This window comes from Cervus elaphus, chromosome 12 (assembly GCF_910594005.1).
Source record: "Cervus elaphus chromosome 12, mCerEla1.1, whole genome shotgun sequence".
NCBI lineage: Eukaryota > Metazoa > Chordata > Mammalia > Artiodactyla > Cervidae > Cervus > Cervus elaphus.
The window spans coordinates 94,708,605-94,734,222 of record NC_057826.1 but is presented as its reverse complement, the minus strand read 5'-3'; the positions used below and the strand labels follow the sequence as shown (position 1 = coordinate 94,734,222).

Below are 25,618 nucleotides of genomic sequence, written 5' to 3'. Positions count from 1 at the left end.
GCCAGGCTCTTCTGTCCATGGGGGTTCTCCAGGCAAGAATACTGGAGTGGGTTGCCATGCCCTCCTCCAGGGGATCTTCCCAACCCAGGGATAGAATCCAGGTCTCCCGCACTGCGGGCAGATTCTTTACCATCTGAGCCACCAGGGAAGCCCATGAATACTGGGGTGGGTAGCCTATCCCCGCTCCAGGGGATCTTCCTGCCCCAGGAATCGAACCAGGGTCTCCTGCAATGCAGGGAGATTCTTTACCAGCTGAGCTACCAGGGGAAGCTCATGTTTTTAAGGTATAATTGACTAATAACACTATGAAAGTTCCTGGTTCACAACACAGTGATTTTATATTTCTGTATATTACAAAATGGCCACTACAGTAAGTCCAGTTATGATGTCACCATATGAAGATATTATAGAATTATTGACGATATTCCCCGCGCTGTGCACTTCCTACCTGTGACATTTATTTACAAGCTGGTAGCTTGTACCTCTTCATCCCCCTTACCTATTATTCTCCTCTCCAGTATTTCCTTCCCTCTGGCAAGGACGACCTGTTTGTTCTCTGTACCAGTGACCTTGTTTCTGTTTCCTTACGTGGGTTCATTTGTCTTGTTTTTTAGATTCTCAATTTAAGCGAAATCATACATTATTTTTCTCTGACTTATTTCTCTTAGCATAATACCCTCTGGGTACATCTGTGTTGTTGCAAAATGAGAGATTTAATTTTTTGTAGCTGAGTAATATTCCATTATATGTATATACACCACATATTCTTTATCCATTCATTCAATAATGGGCACTTGTGTGTGTGTGCGTGCACGCGCGTGTGTGCACGCTCAGTCGTGCCCCACTCTCTGTGACCCCATGAACTGTAGCCTGCGAGGCTCCTCCATGGGATTTTCCAGGCAAGAATAACAGATTGGGTTGCTATTTTCTACTCCAGGGGCTCTTCCCTACCCAGGAATTGAATCTCCTGCATTGGCAGGCAGATTCTTTACCACTGCGCAGTTGCTTCCGTATTTTAGCTATTGTAAATAATGTGGCTATAAGGGTAGCTCAGCTGGTAAAGAATCCGCCTGCAATTCAGGATACCCCCAGTTCGATCCCTGGGTTGGGAAGATCCCCTGGAGGAGGGCATGGTAACCCACTCCAGTATTCTTGCCTGGAGAACCCCCATGGACAGAGGAGCCTGGCGGGCAAGAGTTCATGGGGTCACAAAGAATCGGACATGACTGAGCCGCTAAGCACAGCACACATAGGGAGCATGTATCTTTTCTAATTAACGTTTTTACTAATTAGAAAAGGGAGAGGCCAGGGCCAGGGCCAGTCCACCCATGGACACATTTGGCGGGTGGGGGCCGCTGGCTGCGGTGCCCTGAGGTAGCGGTGGCTAGTGCCAGCCCTGTGGTGGGCGGGGCTGTCCTGACCTTGCGGTGACCCCCCATTAGCCTGCGTGCTAATGGGTGGGGCTATGTCCCTTCCCAGCCTGCTGCTCGGCCCCAGGCGGTCAGATCCAGTGCAAACCGGTTGGTGGGTGGGGCCTGGACCCACACTAATATAAGCGGAAGGCAGGACTCTGAAACGGTGTTTACCACCTCCAGCATTCTCGTGAGGGGCAGGGGAGCTCCCACAAGTGGCTGCCGACAGTACCTGTGTCCCCGGGGTGAGTCCCAACTGCCTCCTGCCTCTCCAAGAGCGTCTCCCGAGGTCAGTAAGTGGGTCTGGCCCAGGCTGCTTTCCCATTACCGTCTCTGTCCTGGGTCCCCGAGAGTGCGAGATTCTGTTTGTGCCCTTTGAGTGGAGTCTGTGACCCACGGCCGTCCGGCCCTCCTGAAAGTAAGCCCCCCACTGGCCTTCAAAGACGCGTTTCCCGGGGGCTTCTCTTCCCCTGGCTGACAAGGCCAGAGTGGGGTTTGGCTCCTCAGCCTCGGGGAGAACCCCTGCAGTTGGGACTGCCTTCTCATGGGTCTTCCCCTTAATAGCTCAGACGGTAAAGCGTCTGCCTACAGTGCGGGAGACCCAGGTTTGATCCCTGGGTCGGGAAGGTCCCCTGGAGAAGGAAATGGCAACCCACTCCAGTACTCTTGCCTGGAAAATCCCATGGACCGAGGAGCCTGGTAGGCTACAGTCCATGGGGTCGCAAAGAATCGGACACGACTGAGCGACTTGACTTGACTTCACTTCTCAGGGGTCAGTTGCAGGGGCGGGGCTTGGGGCAGCTGGTGCTGGTAGCTCTGCGGGGACACGTTAGGCTGGGTCTCGGGGGCGGAGGGTGGGGTGCGGGGTCCTGAGAACGGGAGCCCAACAGCCCTTGCGGTGAGGGGGATGCGTTGCGCAGAAACAGGAAACAGCCAGAGGCGCATGCGCGCTCTCTCCGCCAGCCTTCTGTCGCCCGCCGGCGCCCCCTGTCGGCAGAGTCAAACTGTGGGCTGCAGAACAGCGGTCCTAATGTCACACCGCATACCGCGGAGGGGAACAAGGCGGGATTTGCAGCTGAGAGATAACCGCTTAATCCCCCACTCAGGTCAGTCTAACTATTCTGGTGTTAACACCTGGGGAAACAGAGGCTTAAGGCGCAGTGCTGGGAGAGGCGGCGTGTGTGCTCAGTCGCCTAAGCCGTGTCTTAGACTCTTCAGTCTGAACTCTGAGACTAAACTCTTCAGTCGTGTCTTAGACTCTCTGCGACCCCATGGACTGCCGGCCGCCAGGCTCCCTCTGTCCCTGGGACTCTCCAGGCAAGAACCCTGGAGTGGGTAGTCATTCCCTTCCCGACCCAGGGATCGAACTCGCGGCTCTTCCGTGTCTCCTGCGTTGGGAACGCGGGTTCTTTACCACCTGTGCCACTGAGAGCAGAAGTCGGTTTAGTTTTTTGTTTTTTTTTTTTTAAGGCCCCACCGGCGTCCCGGGCCACACCGGAACTGGCCCTGACATTATCTGCCGATTCTGAGGGGAAGCCTCGGCCTTTCTTTCCTGACCACTCCAGACTGGCCGACGCTGTGGCTGCCCTTTCTGTCAGCGAAGCTGCCCTCCCCAGAAGTGAGAATTTAAGACCAGCTCATTTACTGCCAAACCCTGTTTACTTCGGTATTTTTGTTTTGACCGTCCGCTTGAAAGTGAAAGTCGCTGAGTCGTGTCCGACTCTGTGACCCGAGTCCATGGACTTCTCCAGGCCAGAATTCTGGAATGGGTAGCCTTTCCCTTCTCCAAGGCATCTTCTCAACCCAGGGATCGAACCCAGGTCTCCCGCATCGTGGGCGGATTCTTAACCAGCTGAGGTATCGGGGAAACCCCCGACTGTCTGCTTGGAACATGGTTAATATGCTGAGAAGCCACAGGTGAAACCTTTTAATCCATGCCACCCTCCAAGGGGTCTTCCCTAACCAGGTGTCAAACCTGTGCCTCTTATGTCTCCTGCATTGGCATGGGAGTTCTTGACCACTAGTGCAACCTGGGAAGCCCTAATCCACAATCTTGCCATAAACCAGACAGCTTGGCTCAGGTGGTCAAGAATCCACCTGCAGTGCGGGAGACCTGGGTTGGGAAGATCCCCTGGAGGAGGGAATGACAACCCACTCCAGTGTTCTTGCCTGGAAAATCCCCATGGACAGAGAGGAGCCTGGTGGACTACAGACTATGGGGTCACAAAGAGGATAAGTTTGAGCGACTAAGTCCAGCTAACCAGCCAGGCAACTCTTAGAAATAACAGGCAGTGCTTCAGGTAGATACGTTGTTCAAAACAAAGGAAAACTTTCTAAAAATAATTTCTTAAAGCTAAATTTGGACTTGTGTTGAAACTTTAGGAGAATGCATTTAAATAGGTTGTTACTTCTACTTTGTAAACATTATCTAGTCAGATTTTTATGGAATTCCAAGAGTTCTAAAAAAAAAAAAAAACTAGTTTCTTGCTGTTATATCATTATTTATTATGGTTTATAATTGCATTTTGCAATATAGATGGTACAGAGAGTACAGTTGAAGAATATTGATACAAGTAAACTTTATTGATACAAATGAATGTGCTTATCCAAGAATATGGTTATATTTCTCACAAAAGCTTGCTATAGCTGAAATGCTGACTTCCTATAGTCTGCATAAACCATGGAAAGGATTGAAAAGGATTTTAAATCATAAATCATAAAAAGGATTTAAGTGAATCCAAAGTTAATTTAATTCAACATAAATTTTAATTGCAGATGTCAAATGTGTGGAATGTATGAGTATTGAATTTATTGATGCATTTTGAATGTCCTTACTGATTTTTTCTTTTAAAAGCAATGAGTGACTTTTTTTGGTTTTTATGCATGTTTCCATTTCAAATTGGAAACTCTCCTCTGAGGAGGAGGAGAGTAGTAAAGTGAAAGTATTGCACTGCTCTTAGGGGGTTTCTCTAGGGCTTCTTAGAAGTATTTTATGGACTGTATAGCTGTTGATTAGTATGGCCAATTCTTGATTGTGCCAGCTATGGGTACAGGGGTGGGGAGACTTGGACAAAGAGTAGGCTCAGGATGGCTCTTGTCCCTAACCCCCACTTCAGCTAGAATAGCTGGAGTTTTATTGGCTCAATATATTGGGGTTTACTCTGAGAAGTGAAGTTGCTCAGTTGTGTCCGACTCTTTGCGACCCCATGGACCCTCAGTCCATGGGATTTTCCAGGCAAGAATTCTGGAGTGGGTTGCCATTTCCTTACTCTGAGAAGAATCTAAAAAACAATGTGTGAAAACTGATGGGCTCTACAACCTGCAAAACCCTTTGCAGGTGTGACATCACATTGACACTCTATAAATCATGTTGTGTTGCAGCCTCTGGAAGTTCCATACGCCCCATCTATAGTCGTCTCTCCTCTGAAATGACTCACCTTTGGCTGTAGAAGAGGTCAAACAGATTCCATTCGAGGAACACAAAACTTCTAGAGCCAGTGTGCACGGTGACTGATTTGTGGTCACCAAGAAACATCCCCTCCACATGCGCATTCCCGAAGCAGTAGGGTTATCATTTTTTATTAATCTCTTTTAATTCTGGATTAAGGTTTTGCGCCATCTGCTGGACATATTTTGCCACGCTACAAGAGAACATTTATTCTCAGAAGTGTTTTTTGAAATCTTTATTAATACTTTAAAAAATTGTAAAAGGCATGTTTATTACAGGAAATGGATAAGTGTAGGAAATAATCTAGCATAAAACAAAGATCCAGAGATAACTACTACTAATATCTAGCTTTTTTTTTTTTTTTTTAATACACATAAGAATATGTTCCTGGAGTAGGAAATGGCAACCCACTCCAGCTCTAGTATTCTTACCGGGAAAATTCCATGGACAGAGGAGCTTAGATGGGCTACAGTCCATGGAGTCACAAAGAGTTGGACACGACTAAAGACACACAACACGTGAATATGTCATGATTAGGTTTGATTTGTGTTTTCAGGGGTTTTGTTTTTATTGAAGTATAGTAGGTTTACAGTGCTCTGTTAGTTCATATACATATACACACACATATTATTGTTTTTCAGATTCCTTTCCATTACAGGTCATCACAAGCTTCTGAAATAGTTCTCTGTGTTCTACAGTGGGTATGTGTTCATCTTGTTTTCTGTACAGTAGTATGTATCTGTTAATCCTACATTCCCAAATTATCCCTCCCACTTCCCCTTTGGTAACCATAAGTTTTTCTATGTCTGTGAGTCTGTTTCTGTTTTAAATAAGAAACAAATTAAGTTTGAGATCCATACTCTGCTCATTTGGGTTGCGGCTGTAGTAAAAGGAGAAGGCACTTTGCAGATATGAGATTCACGGGGTGGGAGTGCTCTTGGGTTCTGTTTTATGTGAACCTTAAGGTTTGCTGTGCAAGTTACGCGACACAGGGATCTTCTTACCTTCGAACTTACCTGGCAGTGTGGGAGGCGGTCCAGGTGGGGTGTGGGTCAGACCCTGGGGAGAGCGTCTTACTGCTTGGATTCCCGGGAAGCAGCTCCCTGGGTTACTGGTCCAGGGTGGGCCTCCTCCCTTCTGTCAGCGATCAGGCACTGAGCCCCGTGTGCGCGTGGCTGTGACACATGCTACAGAGCTGGAGACGTCTCCTTCTCTCCTCGCTCCCAACAGCCTTTGTGTTATGTCAGTATTATGTTATTTATTTACATAAGGCTCCGTTATCATCATAGCTATATTGGGGCTATATATCTTTTATAAATATAAAAAATGATGCTCTCTTGTCCTTCCTAATTCTTTTCATCTTGAAGTTTGAAATTAAGATTACCAACTCTATGTTTTTTGTTTGAATGTTTCCATGTATTTTTGTTTATTCTTTTTTTAGTCTTTTTGATATATAATTTAGAATATTATGCTAGCAGATACAATAGAGTTTGGTTTTTTTAATTAAATTTGTCAGTGTGTTAAAAAGGACAATAAATGAAGAAATCTGTTGCTTTGAAATAAGTCCAGTACCAAAGACCAGTATATAGACAACTAACTATAACACAGGGCTTCCTTGGTAGCTCAGTGATAATGAATCTGCCTGCCAGTGCAGAAGACCCAGGTTCTATCCTTGGATCTGGAAGATTCCCTAAGGAGATGGCAACCCACTCCAGTATTCTTGCCTGGAGAATCCCATGGACAGAGGAACCTGGCAAGTTGTAGTCCATGGGGTCACAAAGAGTTGAACTCAACTTAGCAACAAACAGTAACTACAACACAAGCTTGGAAATATAGAAGCAGGGTGCTGACTCTAATTGCGCAACAGAACTGCAGAAAGAATCAGTGACATCTAGTAACAGGTTAACGGAAGGATGCAGTGACCGTGAGGCTGGGAAAGCAGACTTAGGTCATGTAACAAAGGCTGAGGATCACAAAATTCCACCGTCGTGTTGGAGAAGGAAGGTGACACAGTGTAAGGCGATTTTAGGAGGATGACCATGGTAGTCATGTGTGGAGATATCAGGAAGGATTGAAGGCAGAAAAACCAGGCTAGGGCCCCAAGCTGGCCTGGTAACTGTGTGGAGTATGAAACAGAGATGAGAATGCCTTATTCAATGAACTTAGGAATCAGAGCAAAGTGAAAAATCACACCCCGTGACTAATTACTGCTAAATAAACTTTGGACCCAGTTGTGAAAGAAATATGAGGGCAAATATATGGTTCTGTGGATCTGGCTTCCCCAGTGGCTCAGGAGTAAAGAATTCGCCTGCAGTGCAGGAGACCTGGGTTCGATCCCTGGGTCAGCAAGATCCCCTGGAGAAGGAAATGGCAACCCACTCCAGTATTCTTGCCTGGAGAACTCCATGAACAGAGGAGCCTGGAGGGCTGCAGTCCACAGGAGCACAAAGTCAGACATGACTGAAGCGACTGAGCACGCAGCACCCATGGAGCCTTGACAGTATGCAGAGCCTTCCGATACCAAGTAGCAGACCCTGGGGGAAGCTGGAAGCCCTTCCCTTCCACAGACTTCCAGTACGTCCTTGGCGCCTGAGTGACCAGGAAGATAGGGCAGAGTGTGGAGACGCATGGAAGCGATGGTTGCTGTTGGAGTGGCAGGATGGGGAGACAGGGTGGCAGTCAGCCATGCAGTTACTGGTCTGGATCAGTAAAAGGACCAGGGACATTCCAAGTCGGAGGAATTGCAAGCCAAGAGCACATGCGAAGCCAGAAAGAATGGCCTCCATGCTATGAGCAGAGATAATCAGAAATGATTAGAGTGGGACCTCTGCAAAGGCACTGGGAAAAAAACCAAATAACTGGTGAAGAATACACAGCAGAACAAATACACCATACAGAAGAAGAAAACATGAACAAATTTCTCCATGGAATAAAAAAAAAAGTTTGGAAACTTTCCTCTTTGAAATGAGAGATCAAATCAGAGATAGGACTCTTTTAAAGAGATGAATCATGTCTTATTTGTCTTTTTATCTTTCACAGGGTGCCTCGCCAGTAAGGTATTTAATCAATGCTTGCTAAGTGAATGATTCAAAGAGGAGTCATAATAGATTCCAGTGAGCTCCTCCAGTGATCAAGCCACTGGTCCTAGTTCAGGTTATCAGCTTCATTCACGTCTGAACCTTCATGGTGATTCCCACTGGGAAGTCTGTCCTTTCAAAAGTACGACTCCTAAGAGTTTCACAACGGAACAGTATCTTAATCAAACAATAACCTGCAATAATAGTACCAGACAGTAAGGATTCATCTCACTGGGATCCTTCTAGTAGAGGCTTAGATAAACCCACTGAAAGCCTGTTCCGTAGCTGCTGAGAAGGATTCTAATGCATTTAGGAAGTTAAACGAGAGAGTTTCCTACTGCAGCCCCTTCCTCAATGCTCCTGACTCTCAAAATCAGTGACTGTTTAATTACTTTATAAGCCACATGCTACATCACATTGGGTTTATTAAAATTAATTGGCTGCAAGTAACAAATTTTCTTAATATCCCCTTCTTTCTCACATGAAGGTAGTATACTTTCTTACATGAAGGGTAAATACTCATTTGTGCTATGTTATTTTCAATTAATAGAATATTTTGGAAATTATGTCATAAAAATCTTCCTCATTATTTTTCACAGCTGCATAGTCATCTATGTTTATAGTACGTGTGGCTACATCATACTTTGTTCAACCACTCCTGTATGTATGGGCATTCCAATATTTCCCAGCTTAAGAAATACTACAGTAAATAAGTTTATGAGTGGTGTTATTTTTAAAGTAACAGTTGAACTCTTGAACAATGTGGGGGTTGAACTGCTGACCCTCTACAATGGCAAAGTTCTGATCAAAGCTTGTAGCCAGACTTGCATATCCAGAATTCCTCTGTGTCCAAGGTTTCTCAGAATCCATGGATTCAACCTTCAGCTGATTTAGCTATCCATGAATCATGTGTGTGCCTGTGTTCTAAGTCACTTCAGTTGTGTCTGACTCATTGTGACCCTATGAGCTGAAGCCCATCAGACTCCTTTGTCCATGGGATTCTCCAGGCAAGAATACTGGAGTGGGTTGCCGTGCCCTTCTTCAGAGGATCTTCCCAACCTAGGGATTGAACCCTCATTTCTTAAATCTGCTGCATTGGCAGGCAGGTTCTTTACCACTAGCGTCACCTGGGAAGTCCATGGATCATGTAGTATTATGGCATTGGAAAAAAAATTCCTGTATAAGTAGACCTGTGCAGTTCAAACCCATATTGTTCAAGGGTTAACTATACAGTTTATGTCACAAGTTCGTATTCAGATAGCTACACACTGACAAATGAATATAAAGGATTTTACACTCCCGGAATTAACAGGTAACTGAGGAATGTTTTACAGTGTGAATTCTTAATTTTAAAAAAGCAGCCAATTTTAAATTACCTCCACTGAAGCTCTAAAAAACCTGAGAACATCTGAAGAGAGAAAATTATTTTCTTAGTCAAAGTCATGTCAAAGTGCAATATATTCAGGACTAGGAACTTTAACAAGGTATAATTAACTTTACAAAATACTATCTTCCATTTTAAAAATCATACTGTTATCTTCTTAAAAAATGATGTAAAGTTCCTGTGAAGCTTTGCTAGTTACATGATTAATTTGCAATGCTTTAGATTTTTTTAAGCAGGCCTTCCCCCCCCCCCTTTTTTATTGAGGTGTGGGTAATTTACAGTGTTAATTCAAGTGCACAGTGACTCAGTTATGCACATAAATATATATTCTTTTTCAGATTCGTTTTCATTATAAGCTATTGTAAGATATATAGTTCCCTCTGCTATTAAAAAAATCATTAGATTTTGCTTGAGAACCTTGAAAATAATACAGGAAAATTATTTTGTATAATTTATATTCTTTTTCAAATTGAAGAAATAAGAGAAAGCAGTAACTTTTGAACTTGTGACATACATTTCTTAGCACTTAAATTTTTAAAAAAGATTTTCAGTTGGGACTTTTCTTGGTTGATTATAATCCGTATCCTTTAGAGGATTTTCCTTCAGATTTAGAGGATAATCCCTTGTATCTGGCCCTTGATGTATGTTTGTTTTTTCTGTAGCATCTTGTGTGGTCAGATCATTGAAGAGTACATTCTCCTGTCATGCATATAAGAACAAAGCCAAACATTGGCCAAAGATGCATTTTTGTAATGTGTTATTGTCTGTGAAAAAATCTGGTACGATTTTTACCTGATTTGAGGATTGTTAATCCTTAACTGGCAAGATGGAATTGGCAGTTCTTACATGACAAGATGATGTATTTTTTATGGGCAAAATTTACTATGTAATCTCAAAAATACAGCCTTTGCCTTGTGGTTATAAAATTCAGGTCAAACATACTTAATTCTGGTACTTCCCTAAGGTTTTACATCACTGACAAAGGGATTGCAAGCTCTTATAACTAAGATTTTGTTTCCTTTTTCCTTGTTTTTGTGACAAAAGTTATTAGGAGTGAAATGATGGTTTTTACCATATAATTCAGAAATGAATGAGGCGGGTGTTAATCTCTCTGGAAAGTGGTTTAATGACTCAAATCACAACATCTGAGTCCTGGTGACAGAATGATTAGAGGACTGTAATTTAGAGGTTAATGTATGTCTTAGGCACAGCTTAGAAATGTGGTTTAGTTTTCCTCTGAGACAACAAGCTTTTTCTCAATGGTTTTTAGCTTAAACATGTATATATACATATATATGTTTATATGCAATACTTACTGTGTAATCTCAAGAATACTCAGTTACTTATGGATATAAAATTTCAGGTCAAATACACTTAATTCTGGCACCACCTTTACGTCTTGTATCCCTGCCAGATGGGTTGGAAGCTCTTGTAACTGACAGTTTTGTTGCCTTTCTTTGTTCTTTGCAAGATTACTGTGTGTGTGTGTTGTGTGTTAGTCACTCAGTCATACTCCAACTCTGCAATCCCATGGACTGTAGCCCACCAGGCTCCCCTGTCCATGGAGTTCTCCAGGCAAGAATACTGGTGTGGGTAGCCATTTCCTTCTCCAGGGGATCTTCCCCACCCAGGAATGGAACCTGGGTCTCCTGCATTGCAGGCAGATTCTTTGATGGTCTGAGCCATCAGGGAAGCCTTTACCACATATATGTATCTATAATATATATATTGGGCTGTTTACACTGAAATATAAAAATAGCTAGGAACCAATTTACTGTTAACATTAGTTGAATATCTGAAGTCGAGATATAACATTGAGCAGTAGAGTTATTAATTGTGAATTCTAGATTCATTGCTTATTGCGGATTGAAGATGGATGAGCAAATGAAATGATCATTGCCTGATTTTACATGATTTTAGATAGACTCCTGGTGGAAGAGATAGGTAACAATTAGACCCACCCTCCACCTGTTCCGTTTTTCCACCTCTCCTCCTCTCAGCCACTCTGACAAAGCGTTAAATTGTAGGAGTACCTTAGGGGCCTTCTGACTTTTCCCCCAGAGGGTTCTGTGGTTTCTCAGCAAAACAAAGGAGACAGGGCAGCCCAGTTCTCTTTGTCTGTTCTTCTTCTCTTCTTTATCATCCAGGCATAAAGGTATGTGTGCTTTTTCTTTCCCACTGCTTCAGCTTGGCAAGGCAACTCTCATTGAGAAGTAGGCACTCACAACATTGTGGAAATCATCACTGGAAAGACCCTCCCTTTAAAATGATGCTCTTGAGTCCCTCTGAGGCTGGCAGAGAGAGGAGAGGCAAAAGCAAGCCACAGGATGTCGGTTTTGAATCGATATTCCCATAGTCAATGTCGTGTAGGTAAGAGCAGAAGAAAATCGGGGTGCTTTTGTTGCAGAGTGTCGTAAAACAAAAATGAAAACTAAGAAATGAGTGTACAAGGGCCTTAGGAAAAGGACCTCCACACTTGAAATTTGGGATGAGTGGTTCTGGAGTATATTTACCAGGACACATTTGAATGTATATTTAGCAGCATCAGGCTGAAATGGCCCAGGCTACTGGTCTCATAAACCAGTTTTCTTCTTTCTTTGCTTTCCATTGATGGGGCAGAGTCATCAGGCAGATGTCTTTTTTTCTTTTTTTTCCATAATCCTTAAAATCTAAGGAGGAATTTAAATGTATAACTCGAGATCCAGATAATGAGTGAGGTGTGAGCCCTTCAGGGGCTTTGGTTTCATTCACTGGCCACAGAATGCAGCCTTCCTGGCACTAACAAAAAACAGAATAAAAGCAACAGTATGGTCGCCCAGCTTATCAAATTCTCTTCTGAGTGCATTTCAAATTATTTTATGTTAGCTGTTTTCACATTGTTTATGCTGGGCCATTTTGCATGTGTGTGTGTGGCAAATCTAGCAATAAAAATGTTCCTAGGAATCTTTATACATTGCACATAAAGATGTTCTAAAGCATTAACATTGTTTACCTAAAAACGCTGTCAAAAACTTGGATCAAAACTTTTAATTCTTATGGACAAAGGGCGATGGAGATTTTGTTGGAGATATCGAGCGATTTTGTGGCTTTGAATGCAATGACTCAGCCAGGAGGGAGCAGTAAGGGAATGGCCTGAATGGATCATCAGCACCGAAGTTGTTTCTTTTCCCAAATGTGTCCCTGGTGGGATTTGTTCACCTGTCAGTTATCTCAGAGATCTGTCATTTTCACCAAGAATGGGAACTTGAGGCTAGAGACAGAATGAGATTAAGATAACTTGACTCTCTTCTTCAAGGGCATTGAATGAAAGTGTGTGTGTGTTTTCTAAATGCTTTCTGAGGGGTGTCTACTGAGCGCGTCTCTGAATAAACCCCTTTATTTGCTACTGAATAAAAGTGGAGACCAACTTTTGAGCTAGAGCTTAAACTGAAGACTTTTCCTCCCTTGAAAATTTGAAAATATACTCAGGGATAAAAGTGTTAAAAGCACTTTACCTTGTGCAAGATACCATCAGCTGACTTCAGCCACACCGTGCTGGGGGCAACCCAAAGGGAGAGTTAAGTGCTTGTGGTGTGAGTCATTTCACTGCGTTGCCCTCGATGACGGCTGCCTGAGAGTGAGCAGAAATGCGGGCTCAGGGCCCAATGCTGTTTCTAGGGTGACCTAGTTCTGGAGGCCTCCAGAGTGAGGACCTTGCCAGGGTGTATGGATCTGGAGTTTAAAGGTAAACATAACTGTCATGCTGGCTCCTATGTACGTATAGTAGTAGTAGTGTGTGTATGCTCAGTCGTGTCCGGCTCTGCGACCCCATGGACTGTAGCCCACCAGGCTCCTCTGTCCATGGGATTCCCCAGGAAAGAATACTGGAGTGGGTTGCCATTTCCTCCTCAGGGGTTCTTCCTGACCCAGGGATCAGACCCAGGTCTGTTGTTCCTGCATTGGCAGGCAGATTCTTTACCACTGGTGCCACCTGTGTGTATAAGTCAACTATTAATACTTCATCTGATTCCTAACCTGAGAAACTGGAGAAAAGCCTGTCTGTCCGGGGCTCTTCCCAGTCAGCATTTTCTGAAAGGATTTTTAAGAGTAATCTTGCCTGTATGTAACTTTCTTCTTTTCAGCTGACTTCTGAATCCAATCCTGAGGTCAGTTATGGCTCATGTGTCTGAGATGGGAACCCTTTTCCAGCACATCTTGGAGGTGTGTGCTGGGACAGAGAGGGAGGAGGAGGCGGACTTGAGTTGATCTAAATGCATCTTCCCCTGTTCCTAGTCCAGCTTTCATTGAAAAGTCTCCATGTGACTCAGGTTGATTATATCCCATCCCTAAACGGATACACTGTGGTCATCATAAAAACAAAGCCTGAAGCAGTGTAACTTCCTGAAAAGGGCTTAGTTTAGGGGGTCGGACAAACCTGGATGTTAAACCCATGTGGCCGACATGGTCTTTCTGGGCCTTAGTTTCCTCATCTGTAAAACAGGGATAGCAGTATCTAGTTCAGAGTGCAGTAGTGGAATTAAATGAAATAATATATGTAGAATGCTGGTTAACAAAGTGCTTGGCACATAGTAGGAGCCTAATAATTAGCATTATTAGCATGATATTTGTGAAATATTTATTGAGTGCTAGCTGTGTACTGGGCTTCCCAGGTGGCTAAGTGGTAAAGAATCTGCCTTTCATTAAAGATGCAGAAGACGTGGGTTCAATCCCTGAGTCAGGAAGATCCCCTGAAAAAGAAAATAGCAACCCACTCCAGTATTCTTAATATTAATCTTATTTGTGTCGTGGATGCCTTTGGCCAGCTGTTGTATCTATGGACTATTTCTCAGAATGTTTTTTGTTTCTTGCTTTTTTTTTTGTCCAGAATGATGTTTTTAATCATACAGAAAAAAATCTATAAGGTTATAAAGAAAACCAATTATATTGAAATACACTTGCCAAAATGTTAAAAAACAATTTATGTTGGTAATATATGTTCTATTGGGGCTACCCAGGTGGTGCTAGTGGTAAAGAACCCTCCTGGCAATGCAGGAGACATAGGTTCGATCTCTGGTTTGGAAAGATCCCCAGGAGGAGGGCATGGCAACCCACTCCAGTATTCTTGCCTGGAGAATCCCGTGGACAGAGGAACCTGGTGGGCTACAGTCCATAGGGTTGCAAAGAATTGGACAAGACTCAGGTGACTTATCATGCATAAGTTTTATTATTAATGCATCAAATCAGATCTACCATCATTTTGAAGAGATGATGAGTCTCAATAGCATTTTGACATATCCTCGACTATAATGAGTAATAAAAAACTTCTGTCAAAAGTATGACTAACACTATTGTGGTTTGTTGGTTGCCTTATAATAAAAGGAAATATCAGAATTTCAGTTAAAGATGAGTAAAAATAAATAGGTATTCTTTATTCATCCAAGTTCAAGGGCCCCCTGCTTTCTTTCTCTGGTTAGGAACCCCTGCATGGGAAATGCCAAGCAGGGGAATACATGGAGTTCTGAACCATTTTATTATTTTTCCTGGGACAGATATTTTGGACTCCTAATAAAATCCAGTTACAGTTTTAGGACCTGGTGGAATTCTACTAAAAATTACGTTTGCTTTATTCAGAGTAGGAAGAAGTAAGTTTTACCCCTAAGCTAATCTATTTGTGGAGACCTGCATTTCATGAAGGACTTGAAGGCATGTTGGGTCGAGGATTTGCATAATATATTTGTTTCTCCCAATGCAGTTAAATGAATGCTCTTTCAAAAGATGTTCTCACTTGCAAAGATGATCATTAAGTCATGTCTATTCCCATGTAGAAGAAAATTTGTTACATGAAGAAGCTAGAAGGTTTAGAATCCCTCTGGGGGCAATTTTCTAGAGGAAGCTTCAAACTGAGCCCAAGAAAGAAAGGATTCTTTGAGGATGAGAGTGATGGGGAGGCTTCTTGGAGTAAAGAGATAAACCAGAGTTCAAAGGGGAAGGCTAGAATTAGATAAGAGATGGGAGGGGTGGTAACAGGAGTGGGTAGCTCACTAGCTTTGGTGCAAGGAAAGGAATGTGGGGAGGTGAGCCTAGATAGGTCACCAGAGTTCATTTCGATGGACCTTCATTGATATGCCAGGGATGTGGGATGTTATTGGCAGAGGGGAGTCACTGAAGTCTTCATAGGAATCAGATTAAAGACATTTCTGACTTAAGAATATCAGCATGACCACAATGTTCTGGGTAAATTCAGGGTAGGAAGAAATTGTGGGCAGTCGTTTTAGGATAAGACTCAAAACTGAGTGGAGAAAATTATACCTCTCCTAACATCGCCTGTAATTTCCTAAGGATAAGGATTCATCTGGGGAACTTACTAATTATTGCAGATCATCACAATTTTCCTCCACAAGTGGTCACCCCAGTAGGGCTGGCATCTGACAAGGAATTGATCATTTTTAAATAGTTCCGTGTGGTTTTATCTCCAGATGGCTGGGGAAATGCTCCTGAGGAATGTCTGGCTGATGAGATGTGAAATTGCATAGGGTAGTGTCAGAGCAAAAACTGCACCCGACCAAATGAAACAGGCCAAGTAGATTTTATACCATGCTATCATAGAGAAGGAAAGCCAGAACTCGGTCTGAACTCAACTCCACTGAAATAAAGGTGGGAGTGAAATATTAGAGGATTTTAGGGGGGAGATCCATGGGATGTGTTGAGCATATTGAGTAATTCCAAAGCTTGCAAATACTCTTTTCTGTGATTAGGCCACCTGTGTTTACTAACAGGCGCTCACCACTCCACCAATGATCGAGTTAGGCATCTACCTTCTCTCAGAGACTGACGAATGGGTTCCTGGTCTTTCTGGCTGATAACATTTCAAAGGGATAGTTCATAGTCCTTGAGAAAGACCTTCTGGGCTTGTAAAACTAGCCTTAGGAGGCTGGGAGGAGATTTACATCTCAGTGGAGCAGAGAAAGAATTCACAGTGACACATTTTCTGAAGAAAGGATGTAAGAAAAGGGAGGTCAAGGCACAGAGTCAGAGAAGGCGGAAGTTTAGTCAGACTGAGGTGAACATTACGCTTATCTGGGTCAGTACTGCTATTACTACTATTACTGCTGTCTTTGGGGTAGGTTCTGCCTGACTCATTGGAAAACACCCTGATGCTGGGCAAGAATTGAAGGCGGAAGAAGAGGGCTCAGAGGATGAGATGGTTGGATGGCATCACTGATTTGATGGGCACGAACTTGGGCAAACTCCAGGAGATGGTGAGGGACAGGGAAACCTGGCATGCTGCAGTCCATGGGGTTGCAAAGAGTCAGACACGAACTGGCGACTAAACAGCAACACCAACTACCTGATAGAGAGTGGAAGGAAGAGTCAGTGTCAGGGATGCGACGAAAGAAAAGTCAGCGTGACTTCTGACCTGCTTGGGGACCTGGAGAGGGCGCAGAAGAGCGGGCAGCCCACTCTAGAGGCCCCAGACAGGGGAGCGTGCAGAGGCGGCGGTGGGGTTGGAGCTTCCGGTTGGCAGGCAGAGCGGGGGTGCGGATGGACTGGTCATAACTGAGCGTAACCCTCAGGTCCTGTGTTGGAAACAGCGCCCGGCTCCCAGCATGGGTGGTTGATGAGAGAGGCGGCAGCCAGCAGGGCGGCGGTACCGTCTCTGGAGCGTGGTCCTTTCTGGCAGAACACTGCAGAGAAGCTCAGAGTGTGCGTTTATCATTGGCACCGCGTGTTAGCTTCACCTAAGAAGAGCGCGTGCACACACACACACACACGTGCCTGCCGAGACGTCTTGTATGTATATTAAAGTATTTCAAAGTAAATTACAGGCATGTAAGCAGCTGAGTTGTATGGAAAACTGATTGCTTCCATTTAGCACAAGTTGTGTTAGAAATTTGTCACAAAACTTGAGTGAGGAAGTTGGGGCTTTTGGAGGCAACCTGGGCAATGATTTCGGAAGATGTGATAATGAAACCATGGGAGCAGAGATGTTCACAAAGTTATTGAGGATGTGTGTATATTAACACGTCTTACTGTTTTTCAAGGAAGTAAATGTAAGTGGGGAAGAACCCAGGTCTAAGAGTTTCTAGTCCTCTTGAGCAGGAGTGGATGGCCCCAGGGCTACCTGCTCCAGAGAGGTCTGCAGTGCTAAGAACTGTCACAGGTACAGTTGATTTGCTCATTGAACATCAGGCCGAGAAGACGTCAGTAAAGCATTCTGGAGAAGTCAGAGGCAGGATAGTGGTAAAGAAAAAGTAAGAGCCAGGAAAGCAATGGTTTTTCCAGCAAGTCTGGCGTTGAAAGAGTAAGATGTAGGGAGAGAGCAGGAAAGTCACAGGGTTAAGTTACTCAGAATGTATGATTTAATGTGTATTTATTTTTTTCAATTACTTCTCTTTAGTGATCAGAAATGAGTGAACAATCAGGAAAAAACAATTCCATGCAAGAGAGACCTGCAGGTCAAAATTCTCCTGAGAAAACTGGCCAGATCGGACAGAAGCAACTGGTATGGTACATGGATACTATGATTCTGTGGTATTTGGGGAGTTCTCAATTGAGGAGTCTCTGAGTTGCTTTGGATTTGGGTGGGAAGGTGGCTGCATCAGGATTCCATGGGAAAGATCTCTGCTCCCTCATCTACACCCTGCTCACTGCCAGGGTGGTCTCATCTCACCTGTCTGCTCTGTGCCTCTCAGTTCCCAATGTCCTGTGCAATAAAGGCCTACCCTTGGAATAGAATAATTGTAAAGAATATGGTCAAGTATTTTCATTTAACAAATCATTGTGTTTTCCCCCCATGATACACTAATCCTGGCTCTAAAACTTGGCCCATGTTAACACATCTAACCCTTAACACGAGTTACTACTGTTAATCCATTTTGCAAAGGGAGAAACTGAGTCTTAGAAGTAGGAATGTGCTTAAAGCGCCCCAGCAAGAGTGGTGGAGCCAGGGTTTGAGCAGAGACACCTAGTCCCTCGCTGCGCTGCAGAGAATAGTAGATGATGCTGAGCTGTGTTTATTGCACACCAATACCTAAATACAGAATTGCTTCCTCAGGTTGTCTGTAAAACAGAGCCATACACACCAACCAGAATGAAATTTAAAGAAACATACGCATATTCTTTTAGAGTGACTAACAAAAAACAAAAACAAACAAACAAAAAAAAATAGAGTGACTAGACTGTTTATAAAAAAAGCCTGAGGTTCTGTTACTAATTTGTTACATTGAAAGTTTCCCTTTGGTTAGAAATGTCCTATTTCACATATGCCTTAACCTGAGTTTTTTGGGGCAACTCAGATTACTTTGTTCTAGCAACTTTTGAAAGAGCATTCATTGTCTTCCCTCCTGATATGTGTGCTGCATGATCAAAATTAGTTCTCAGGATTGACTGAAGCATCTTTATTACTTGCCTTTCCAGTTTGTTGTTGTTTAGTCGGTAAGTCGTATCTGACTTCGATCTATGGACTGTAGCCCACCAGGCTCCTCTGTCCATGGGATTCTGCAGGCAAGAATACTGGAATAGGTATCTGTCCCCTTCTCCAGGGGATCTTGCCAACCCAGGGACTAAGCCCACGTTTCCTTGTTGCAGGCAGATTCTGTTCCCGCTGAGCCCACCAGGGAAGCCTCAGTTTCAAATTACGTGTCTGTGTTAGTCACTCAGTCGTGCCTGACTGTTGTGACCCATGCACTGTAACCCGCCAGGCTCCTCTGTCCTTGGGGTTTCCCAGGCAAGAATACCAGGGTGGGTTGCCATTTCCTTCTCCAATTCAGATTATAAATATCCCCAAACAGATATTTTGAAAATTTCCACTAACACGCTAGAAAGTCTTTCAAGCAAGAGTTTTCTTCCTGCAGTCTGGCTTTGACTGAGAGAGGATCCCTCAGGTGGCTGTATTCTGCATCGATACCCTGGTGGGGTCCACACCCCCAGGGCAGTGAGCTTGGAGACATCCCTAGAGCAGCAGTCCCCAACCCTTTCGGGACTCGGGACTCATTTCATGGAAGACAATTTATCCATGGACTGAGGGGGGAGGGGGGGGATGGTTACAGGATGATTCAAGTGCATTACATTTATTGTGTGCTCCTATTGTTAATTACATCAGCTTCACTTCAGATCATCAGGTGTGAGATCCCAGAGGTTGGGTACCCCTGTGCTGGAGCTTGGGAGTGGAGGGCTCTGTGTGCTGTGTCCTCACTATGTTCTGAGATACTTTGCCTGGGGGAAGGGCTTTTACTTCATCCCCACCAGTTTTGTGAAGCCAAGAGGTGTTTTCCAGGTTTAAAGGAAATTCTTCTGTTCCCCCTTGTTTTTCATTTTTTAATTATATGTAGTTTTACACTATGTATTTGTTTATTCAGAAAGAATGACCTCATATGAAAAATTTTACATCATCTTTTGAAACTAATCAGATTAAACTGTTGATTTCTCTAGGTAAAGAGCTGAACCGTCATGCCATTGTGGTAAAAGTTACAGAAACTTCATCCTGATGCAATGTAAAACAGAAAATTATCAGATTCTTACTACTAACACATTTTATTTGTTTCATAGCAACAGATAGAGCGGCAGTTAAAATGCTTGGCATTTCAAAATCCTGGACCACAGGTAGCTGACTTTAATCCTGAAACAAGGCAGCAAAAAAAGAAAGCACGAATGTCACAGATGAATGAGTATTTTTCTGTAAACTCCAAGTAAGATCAAGATTTATTATATTTGATCTGTGGGATTATAAAATGCATGAGTTCTCCTTGACAAAGTAATTAAAGGTTGCCTCTTTTTTATGATTTAAAAATGTATTTTCTGTGCTTGCTTCAGTAGCACGTATACTAAAAATGTATTTTCTAAAGTACAATATCACCCCATATGTCTGGAAGTTAGCAATTTCAAGAAATAGATTGTAATCCCCAATAAGGGATCAATTTTTTAAAAATATGCTTCAGAATTCCTTGCACTGGAGTATCAGCTGTGGTATGAAAGATAATTAAAATGAAGAAAGGTATATAATTATGAAGGGCTTCCCAGGTAGCTCTGTTGGTAGAGAATCTGCCTGCCAGTGCAGGAGTCATAAGAGACACGGGTTCAGTCCCTGAGTCAGGAAGATCCCCTGGAGGAGGGTGTGGCAGCCCAGTCCAGTGTTCTCGCCTGGAGAACCCTGTGGACAGAGGAGCCTGGTGGGCTGCAGCCTACAGGGCTACAGAGAGCTGGACGTGACTGAAGGGACTTAGCGGGCACGTGTCGCTCTGTAACCTCTAGGTGGCGCTCAGGGGCTCCCGGGAGCTCTGGTCCTTTGTGTCTCAGTGCAGGAAGAGTTCAGTGAGAGGCAAAGTGATGGATCAGAAGTGATTCATTAGAACAGGATGCTTGGAAGGGCTGTGGGCAGGCGAGAGGGTGCCAGGCCCAGAAAGGAAAAGTGGGGAGGAGGGAAAGACCGCCTTCTTCCTCGTTCTCAGCTGTCTCATCAGCTCCTCCGCCAGGCCGGGCAGGGGGTCTTCTTGTCCCTACTTGGTCAAGCCAGGACTGTCATGGCACCATGGAAGAGTTATTTCAGGCCTCAGTGCAGTGAGGGCCTTTCATTTGGAAATGTCCTCTTTCCAACAATGACTGTTTTTATGTATCCAGAGGGCACGTCCTAGGGGTCGTTAACTTCCCGAGCTCCCTGGGCAGGATGGGCCTCCTGCCGCCCCTGTTTCATTCTTGGGGGCATGTCTCATGCTGCTGTTGGACGGTGGTGTTGCTAAGCAAGCCTGCTTTATTCAGTGATCGTTCACTTACAGGGGTCTTCCACACTTTCTTTACTTACGGTCCTCTAGTGAGGTTAACAGTTTAATCACCTGCTTTGTCCCTTTATCTGTCCCTTTCAATCAGGAGAAATAATATACCCATAGGAATGAATGCAAGTATCAGAAGGGCACAGAATATCACAAATTCAATTATTGCTAGCACATCAGAGGCATAAATTAAGAAGACCATAAAGAAAAAGGTTGATATATTTGACTACATTAAAATTAAGAGTTAATGCCCTTTGCAAGATACCCTAAAAATAACGAGAGAGATATCACACGGTAGGAGAAGTTATTTCTGAAGGAAAAGATAACCATCCTAAGAGAAAAATGAACCAGTGAATAGGTATTTATTTCATAGAAGAAACGGCTTTCTGGGTAGCTCAGCCAGTAAAGGATCCGCCTGCAATGCAGGAGACCCCGGTTCGGTTCCTGGGTCAGGAAGATCCCCTCGAAAAGGGATAGGCTACCCACTCCAGTATTCTTGGGCTTCCCTGGTGGCTCAACTGGTAAAGAATCTGCCTGCGATGCAGGAGACCTGGGTTTGATCCCTGGGTTGGGAAGATCCCCTGGAGAAGGGAAAGGCTTCTCCAGTGTTCTTGCCTGGAGAATTCCCGTGCCAGAGGAGACTGCTGGGCTGCAGCCCATAGGGTCACAGAGAGTCAGACACGACCGAGCAACACACACAGGCACGCACACATACACAAAGGCTAGTGAACACTCAGGATGCTGAAGCTTCCTTATCGGTACTCTGTGGGAAGTACTGCACTGCCCAGATCGGTGAAGAGTTTCGTCTTCTGATATCACTGTTGATGAGGCCATGGGACATGAACAAGTGTAAAATAGGACAAGCACTATGTGAAAACAGCTTGCATTGCCTGTGCACCTTATGGCCTAACACCTTCACTCCTGGGTGTACATACTGGAAAAACCCGTACATGTACAACAGGAGACATGTTCAACAAACTCATCTCTGCAACAGCAGAGAAAATAAAGCAGTAATAATCCAAATGCCTATCCATTATGGAAAAGATAAGTAGCTGGTAGAGTGGAATACATATAAATGTAAAAATATTTGAATATAGCTACATGCACTACCATGGGTGAATCTCAAATCATGATACAGAATTCAAAAAGAAAATTACAGAAGGGAAAATGCAGTGTGCTTGGAGATACATACACATATGGCATCAGTCAGTCAGTCAGTTCAGTCACTCAGTCGTGTCTGACCCTTTGCGAGCCCATGGAACGCAGCACGCCAGGCCTCCCTGTCCATCACCAAGTCCTAGAGCTTGCTCAAGCTCATGTCCATTGATGATGGTGATGCCATCCAACCATCTCATCCTCTGTCATCCCCTTCTCCTCCTGCCCTCAATCTTTCCCAGCTTCAGGGTCTTTTCCAATGACTCAGTTCTTCACATCAGGTGACCAAAGTATTGGAGTTTCAGCTTCAGCATCAGTCCTTCCAGTGAACACCCAGGACTGATCTCCTTTAGGATGGACTGGTTGGATCTCCTTGCAGTCCAGGGACTCTCAAGAGTCTTCTCCAACACCACAGTTCAAAAGCATCAATTCTTTGGCACTCAGCTTTCTTTATGGTCCAACTCTCACATCCATACATGACCACTGGAAAAACCATAGATTTGACCAGATGGACCTTTGTTGGCAAAGTAGTGTCTCTACTTTTTAATATGCCATCTAGGTTGGTCATAGCTTTTCTTCCAAGGAGCAAGCATCTTTTAATTTCATGGCTGCAGTCACCATCTGCAGTGATTTTGGAGCCCCCCAAAAATAAAGTCTCTCACTGTTCCCATTGTTTCCCATCTATTTGCCATGAAGTGATGGGACCGGATGCCATGATCTTAATTTTCTGAATGTTGCATCTGAATGATGCATATGGCATCACAAAAAGTAAAACAAGGAGATGAGATTCCTTTTAGCTAAGTGGAGGGATGCCGTAGGTGGGGCATAAAGAAGATGTCAAAGATGTGACACCCCTTCATTAAGCTGGGCAGTGGGCACGTGAAAGTGTGTTTTATTGATCTATGAATGTGTCTTGTACATCTTTTGTACATATAATAGCTTAGACTCTTAGAGCGGATAGCATCAGTGGGCAGGAAGCCAAGACCCGTCTTGACGTCTGAGTCGTGGTGGGGAGTGTTTGGGTGAAGGCGCAGGGAGCTCAGAGGCTGAGCTGGGCTCTGCCGGCTGCGTGGCTCCCCATCCTTGTCGTTCCCATAATAGATTTTCCATCTCCTTGGCTACTGACACCTGTGTTTCCTGTTGCGTGTAGGCGCTCTCATTCCTCAGATGAAATGCTTCCAGTGTAAGTCCTCATTGGAAGGCTGTCCTGCTACATTGAGATGATCAGGCAAATGTGTAGTGCCCCTTCACCTTCTCCGCTAACAGGGAGGGGAGGTAATGCTTGGGGACCCTGGGTGCGGAAGGTCAGAGCTTCACAGCCTGTCTGACTTCAGCTGGGAATCATGGGTGCAGGCCCTACATGGGGACTTTGTCATTCTCGGGGTTTCAAGCAGCTCCGTTTGCAGGATTTGTTTCAGACGGTTTGGTTTTGAGAGGGTGGCAGAGTTCTGGTGGAAGACTTCTGCTTCCTGGACTTGCTGTAGAGGCTGAAGGCATCAAGGGTCCTGTGAGGCATGAGGTCGATCTCTTGTGTCCTCCACTCGTCGTGTTTCCTGCCCCACACTGAGTGAAAGACAGTGAGACAGGGACAGAAGCCGGGGCCTCAGGAGGCGGTTAGCAGAGGTGGCTTGGGTTTGCCTGTTCTTTCAGTGATGTCGGTGTAGTAACTGGCAGTTCTGACGTGTGTTTGAGTCACTCAAAATGTGATTGTGCTCACACAGTGCTTTTTCCGTTCTTTCTCTTTCTAAAATCTATTTATCTCCGACTGCACCGGGGCTCTGCTGCAGCACGTGGGCTTTCTCCGTCACAGCACGCCGCAGGGCCGGGCCCCTCGGGCAGTGCCTTCTCTCGTCGGGAGCGCAGGCGCTGCAGTGATCGGGCCTCGGGCGCTGTGACTGGCAGGCTGAGTTGCCCCGCAGTATGTAGGATCTTAGTTCCTAGACCAGGGATCAAACCTGTGTCCCCTGCACCGGCAGGCAGATTCTTAACTACTGGACCACCAGGGAAGTTCCTTCCTCCTTTTTTTTAACAGTTGACCACTATTTTTATTTGATGTATTTATTTATTTGGGGCTACATTAGGTCTTGGTTGCTGTGTGGGCTTTTCTCTAGTTGTGGTGCTTGGGCTCTGTAGTTGCAGCTCTCAGGCTCGAGAGCAAAGGCTCAAGACCAGTGGCCAGCATCTTAGTTCCATGACGAGGAATCTTCCCGCATCAGGGAAGGAACCGTGTCTCCTGCATTGGCAGGCAGATTCTTCACCACTGAGCCACCAGGTGAAGCCAGTTTTAGGCATGTGGAGTGCTGCTTCTTACGAAAGAAAAAAAAAAAAGAATGTAGTAGAAAAAAATCCCATTAAGAATGGTTATATTTCTAAATGAAATTCTGTAGAAGGAATCTTTCAGTAGCTTTCAATCAGCTATTCCTCACAATTGGCTTGGGTTGGCTATCACACCCCCAGCATGCTGGAAGGATGGCGCATCGCTCTCAGTGACAGCCTGACTGCATTGGTCAGGGAATGTATGGGCTGAATTTCCCAGGACATACTGCCTTCTAAAGTTCTGAAGGGCGCCTGGGTCATCTTTAGGGTTCTGCTTCTTCAGAACAAAGGGAGCTCATTTAGGCAGATTGCTAGCGCCATTCTTTGCCTCTGCAGAGTCGTGAAGAAGTATGACAAAAGCGGCAGGCTCATCTGCAACGACGCGGACCTGTGCGACTGTCTGGAGAAGAACTGCCTGGGCTGCTTCTACCCCTGCCCCAAGTGCAACTCCAACAAGTGCGGGCCAGAGTGCCGCTGCAACCGCCGCTGGGTCTACGATGCCATCGTCACCGAGGCCGGGGAGGTCATCAGCGAGCAGCCGTTTGACATTCCCGACTAGGACGCAGCCCTGCGGGGTGATCAGTTTTCTCTTGTTTGCTTAAGGTTAAGCCAGCCTGTGTTTCCTGGGTGAATTTTAGGACTGGGGGAAACAGTGTTTAAAAACGTAACTTAAGACTCATGTTCTCTGAAGCCACAGAGCTGTGTGGAACGGGCCCGCCTTCTCCAACCTTCCTGCTGTGACATCTCGGTTCCTCCCCTGGTAACCCAGGAGTGAGCCCCGGGGTGGTTATGAGTACCAGCACCTCCATCACTATTCTGCGCTAGATTAAAAGTCCCTTTCCCCTTTGCTGGTGCCTTAGGAGACAGAGTGTGAGGGTTTTCAGAATTCTGTAGCTGCGAGCTTGTCTTGACATGCAACGTGGAGTCACACATTCACTGTCGTTAGTTACCCTTAGGCTCTTACACATCCCCAGTTCTAGATAGCACTGCTTTTTGGATTGACGCGACACTGCATACCCAGGCTCATTTTTTGTTGTTACTGTTTTAATAATAATAAAACAAAATCTGGTAATACTTGGCAA

General features: G+C 44.7%; 1 protein-coding gene across 5 annotated transcripts; it reads left to right on the top strand.

The window, feature by feature from the left end:
- Positions 1-1,514: 1,514 nt before the first annotated feature.
- Positions 1,515-25,618, top strand: ARL14EPL (ADP ribosylation factor like GTPase 14 effector protein like). Of its 5 annotated transcripts, none has more exons than XM_043920386.1 (5): positions 1,516-1,701; positions 5,502-5,561; positions 17,699-17,803; positions 19,849-19,988; positions 24,873-25,618. In XM_043920386.1, the coding sequence occupies exons 3-5, from the start codon at positions 17,708-17,710 to the stop codon at positions 25,093-25,095; spliced, it is 459 nt and encodes a 152-aa protein (XP_043776321.1). In that variant the 5' UTR covers positions 1,516-1,701; positions 5,502-5,561; positions 17,699-17,707; the 3' UTR covers positions 25,096-25,618. The 5 variants fall into 5 exon arrangements, with proteins under 5 accessions (XP_043776320.1, XP_043776321.1, XP_043776322.1 ...); XM_043920387.1 differs by lacking the exon at positions 5,502-5,561 and adding an exon at positions 2,883-3,030; XM_043920385.1 differs by lacking the exon at positions 5,502-5,561 and having other exon boundaries at positions 1,515-1,657.

What these genes read in the sequence shown, in the direction of transcription:
- ARL14EPL (XM_043920385.1), top strand. Translation starts at nt 17,708, where the DNA reads ATGAGTGAACAATCAGGAAAAAACAATTCCATGCAAGAGAGACCTGCA. An exon ending in AGATCGGACAGAAGCAACTG is followed by an intron (nt 17,804 to 19,848) that starts GTATGGTACATG and finishes TTTGTTTCATAG; the next exon opens with CAACAGATAGAGCGGCAGTT. An exon ending in TATTTTTCTGTAAACTCCAA is followed by an intron (nt 19,989 to 24,872) that starts GTAAGATCAAGA and finishes TTGCCTCTGCAG; the next exon opens with AGTCGTGAAGAAGTATGACA.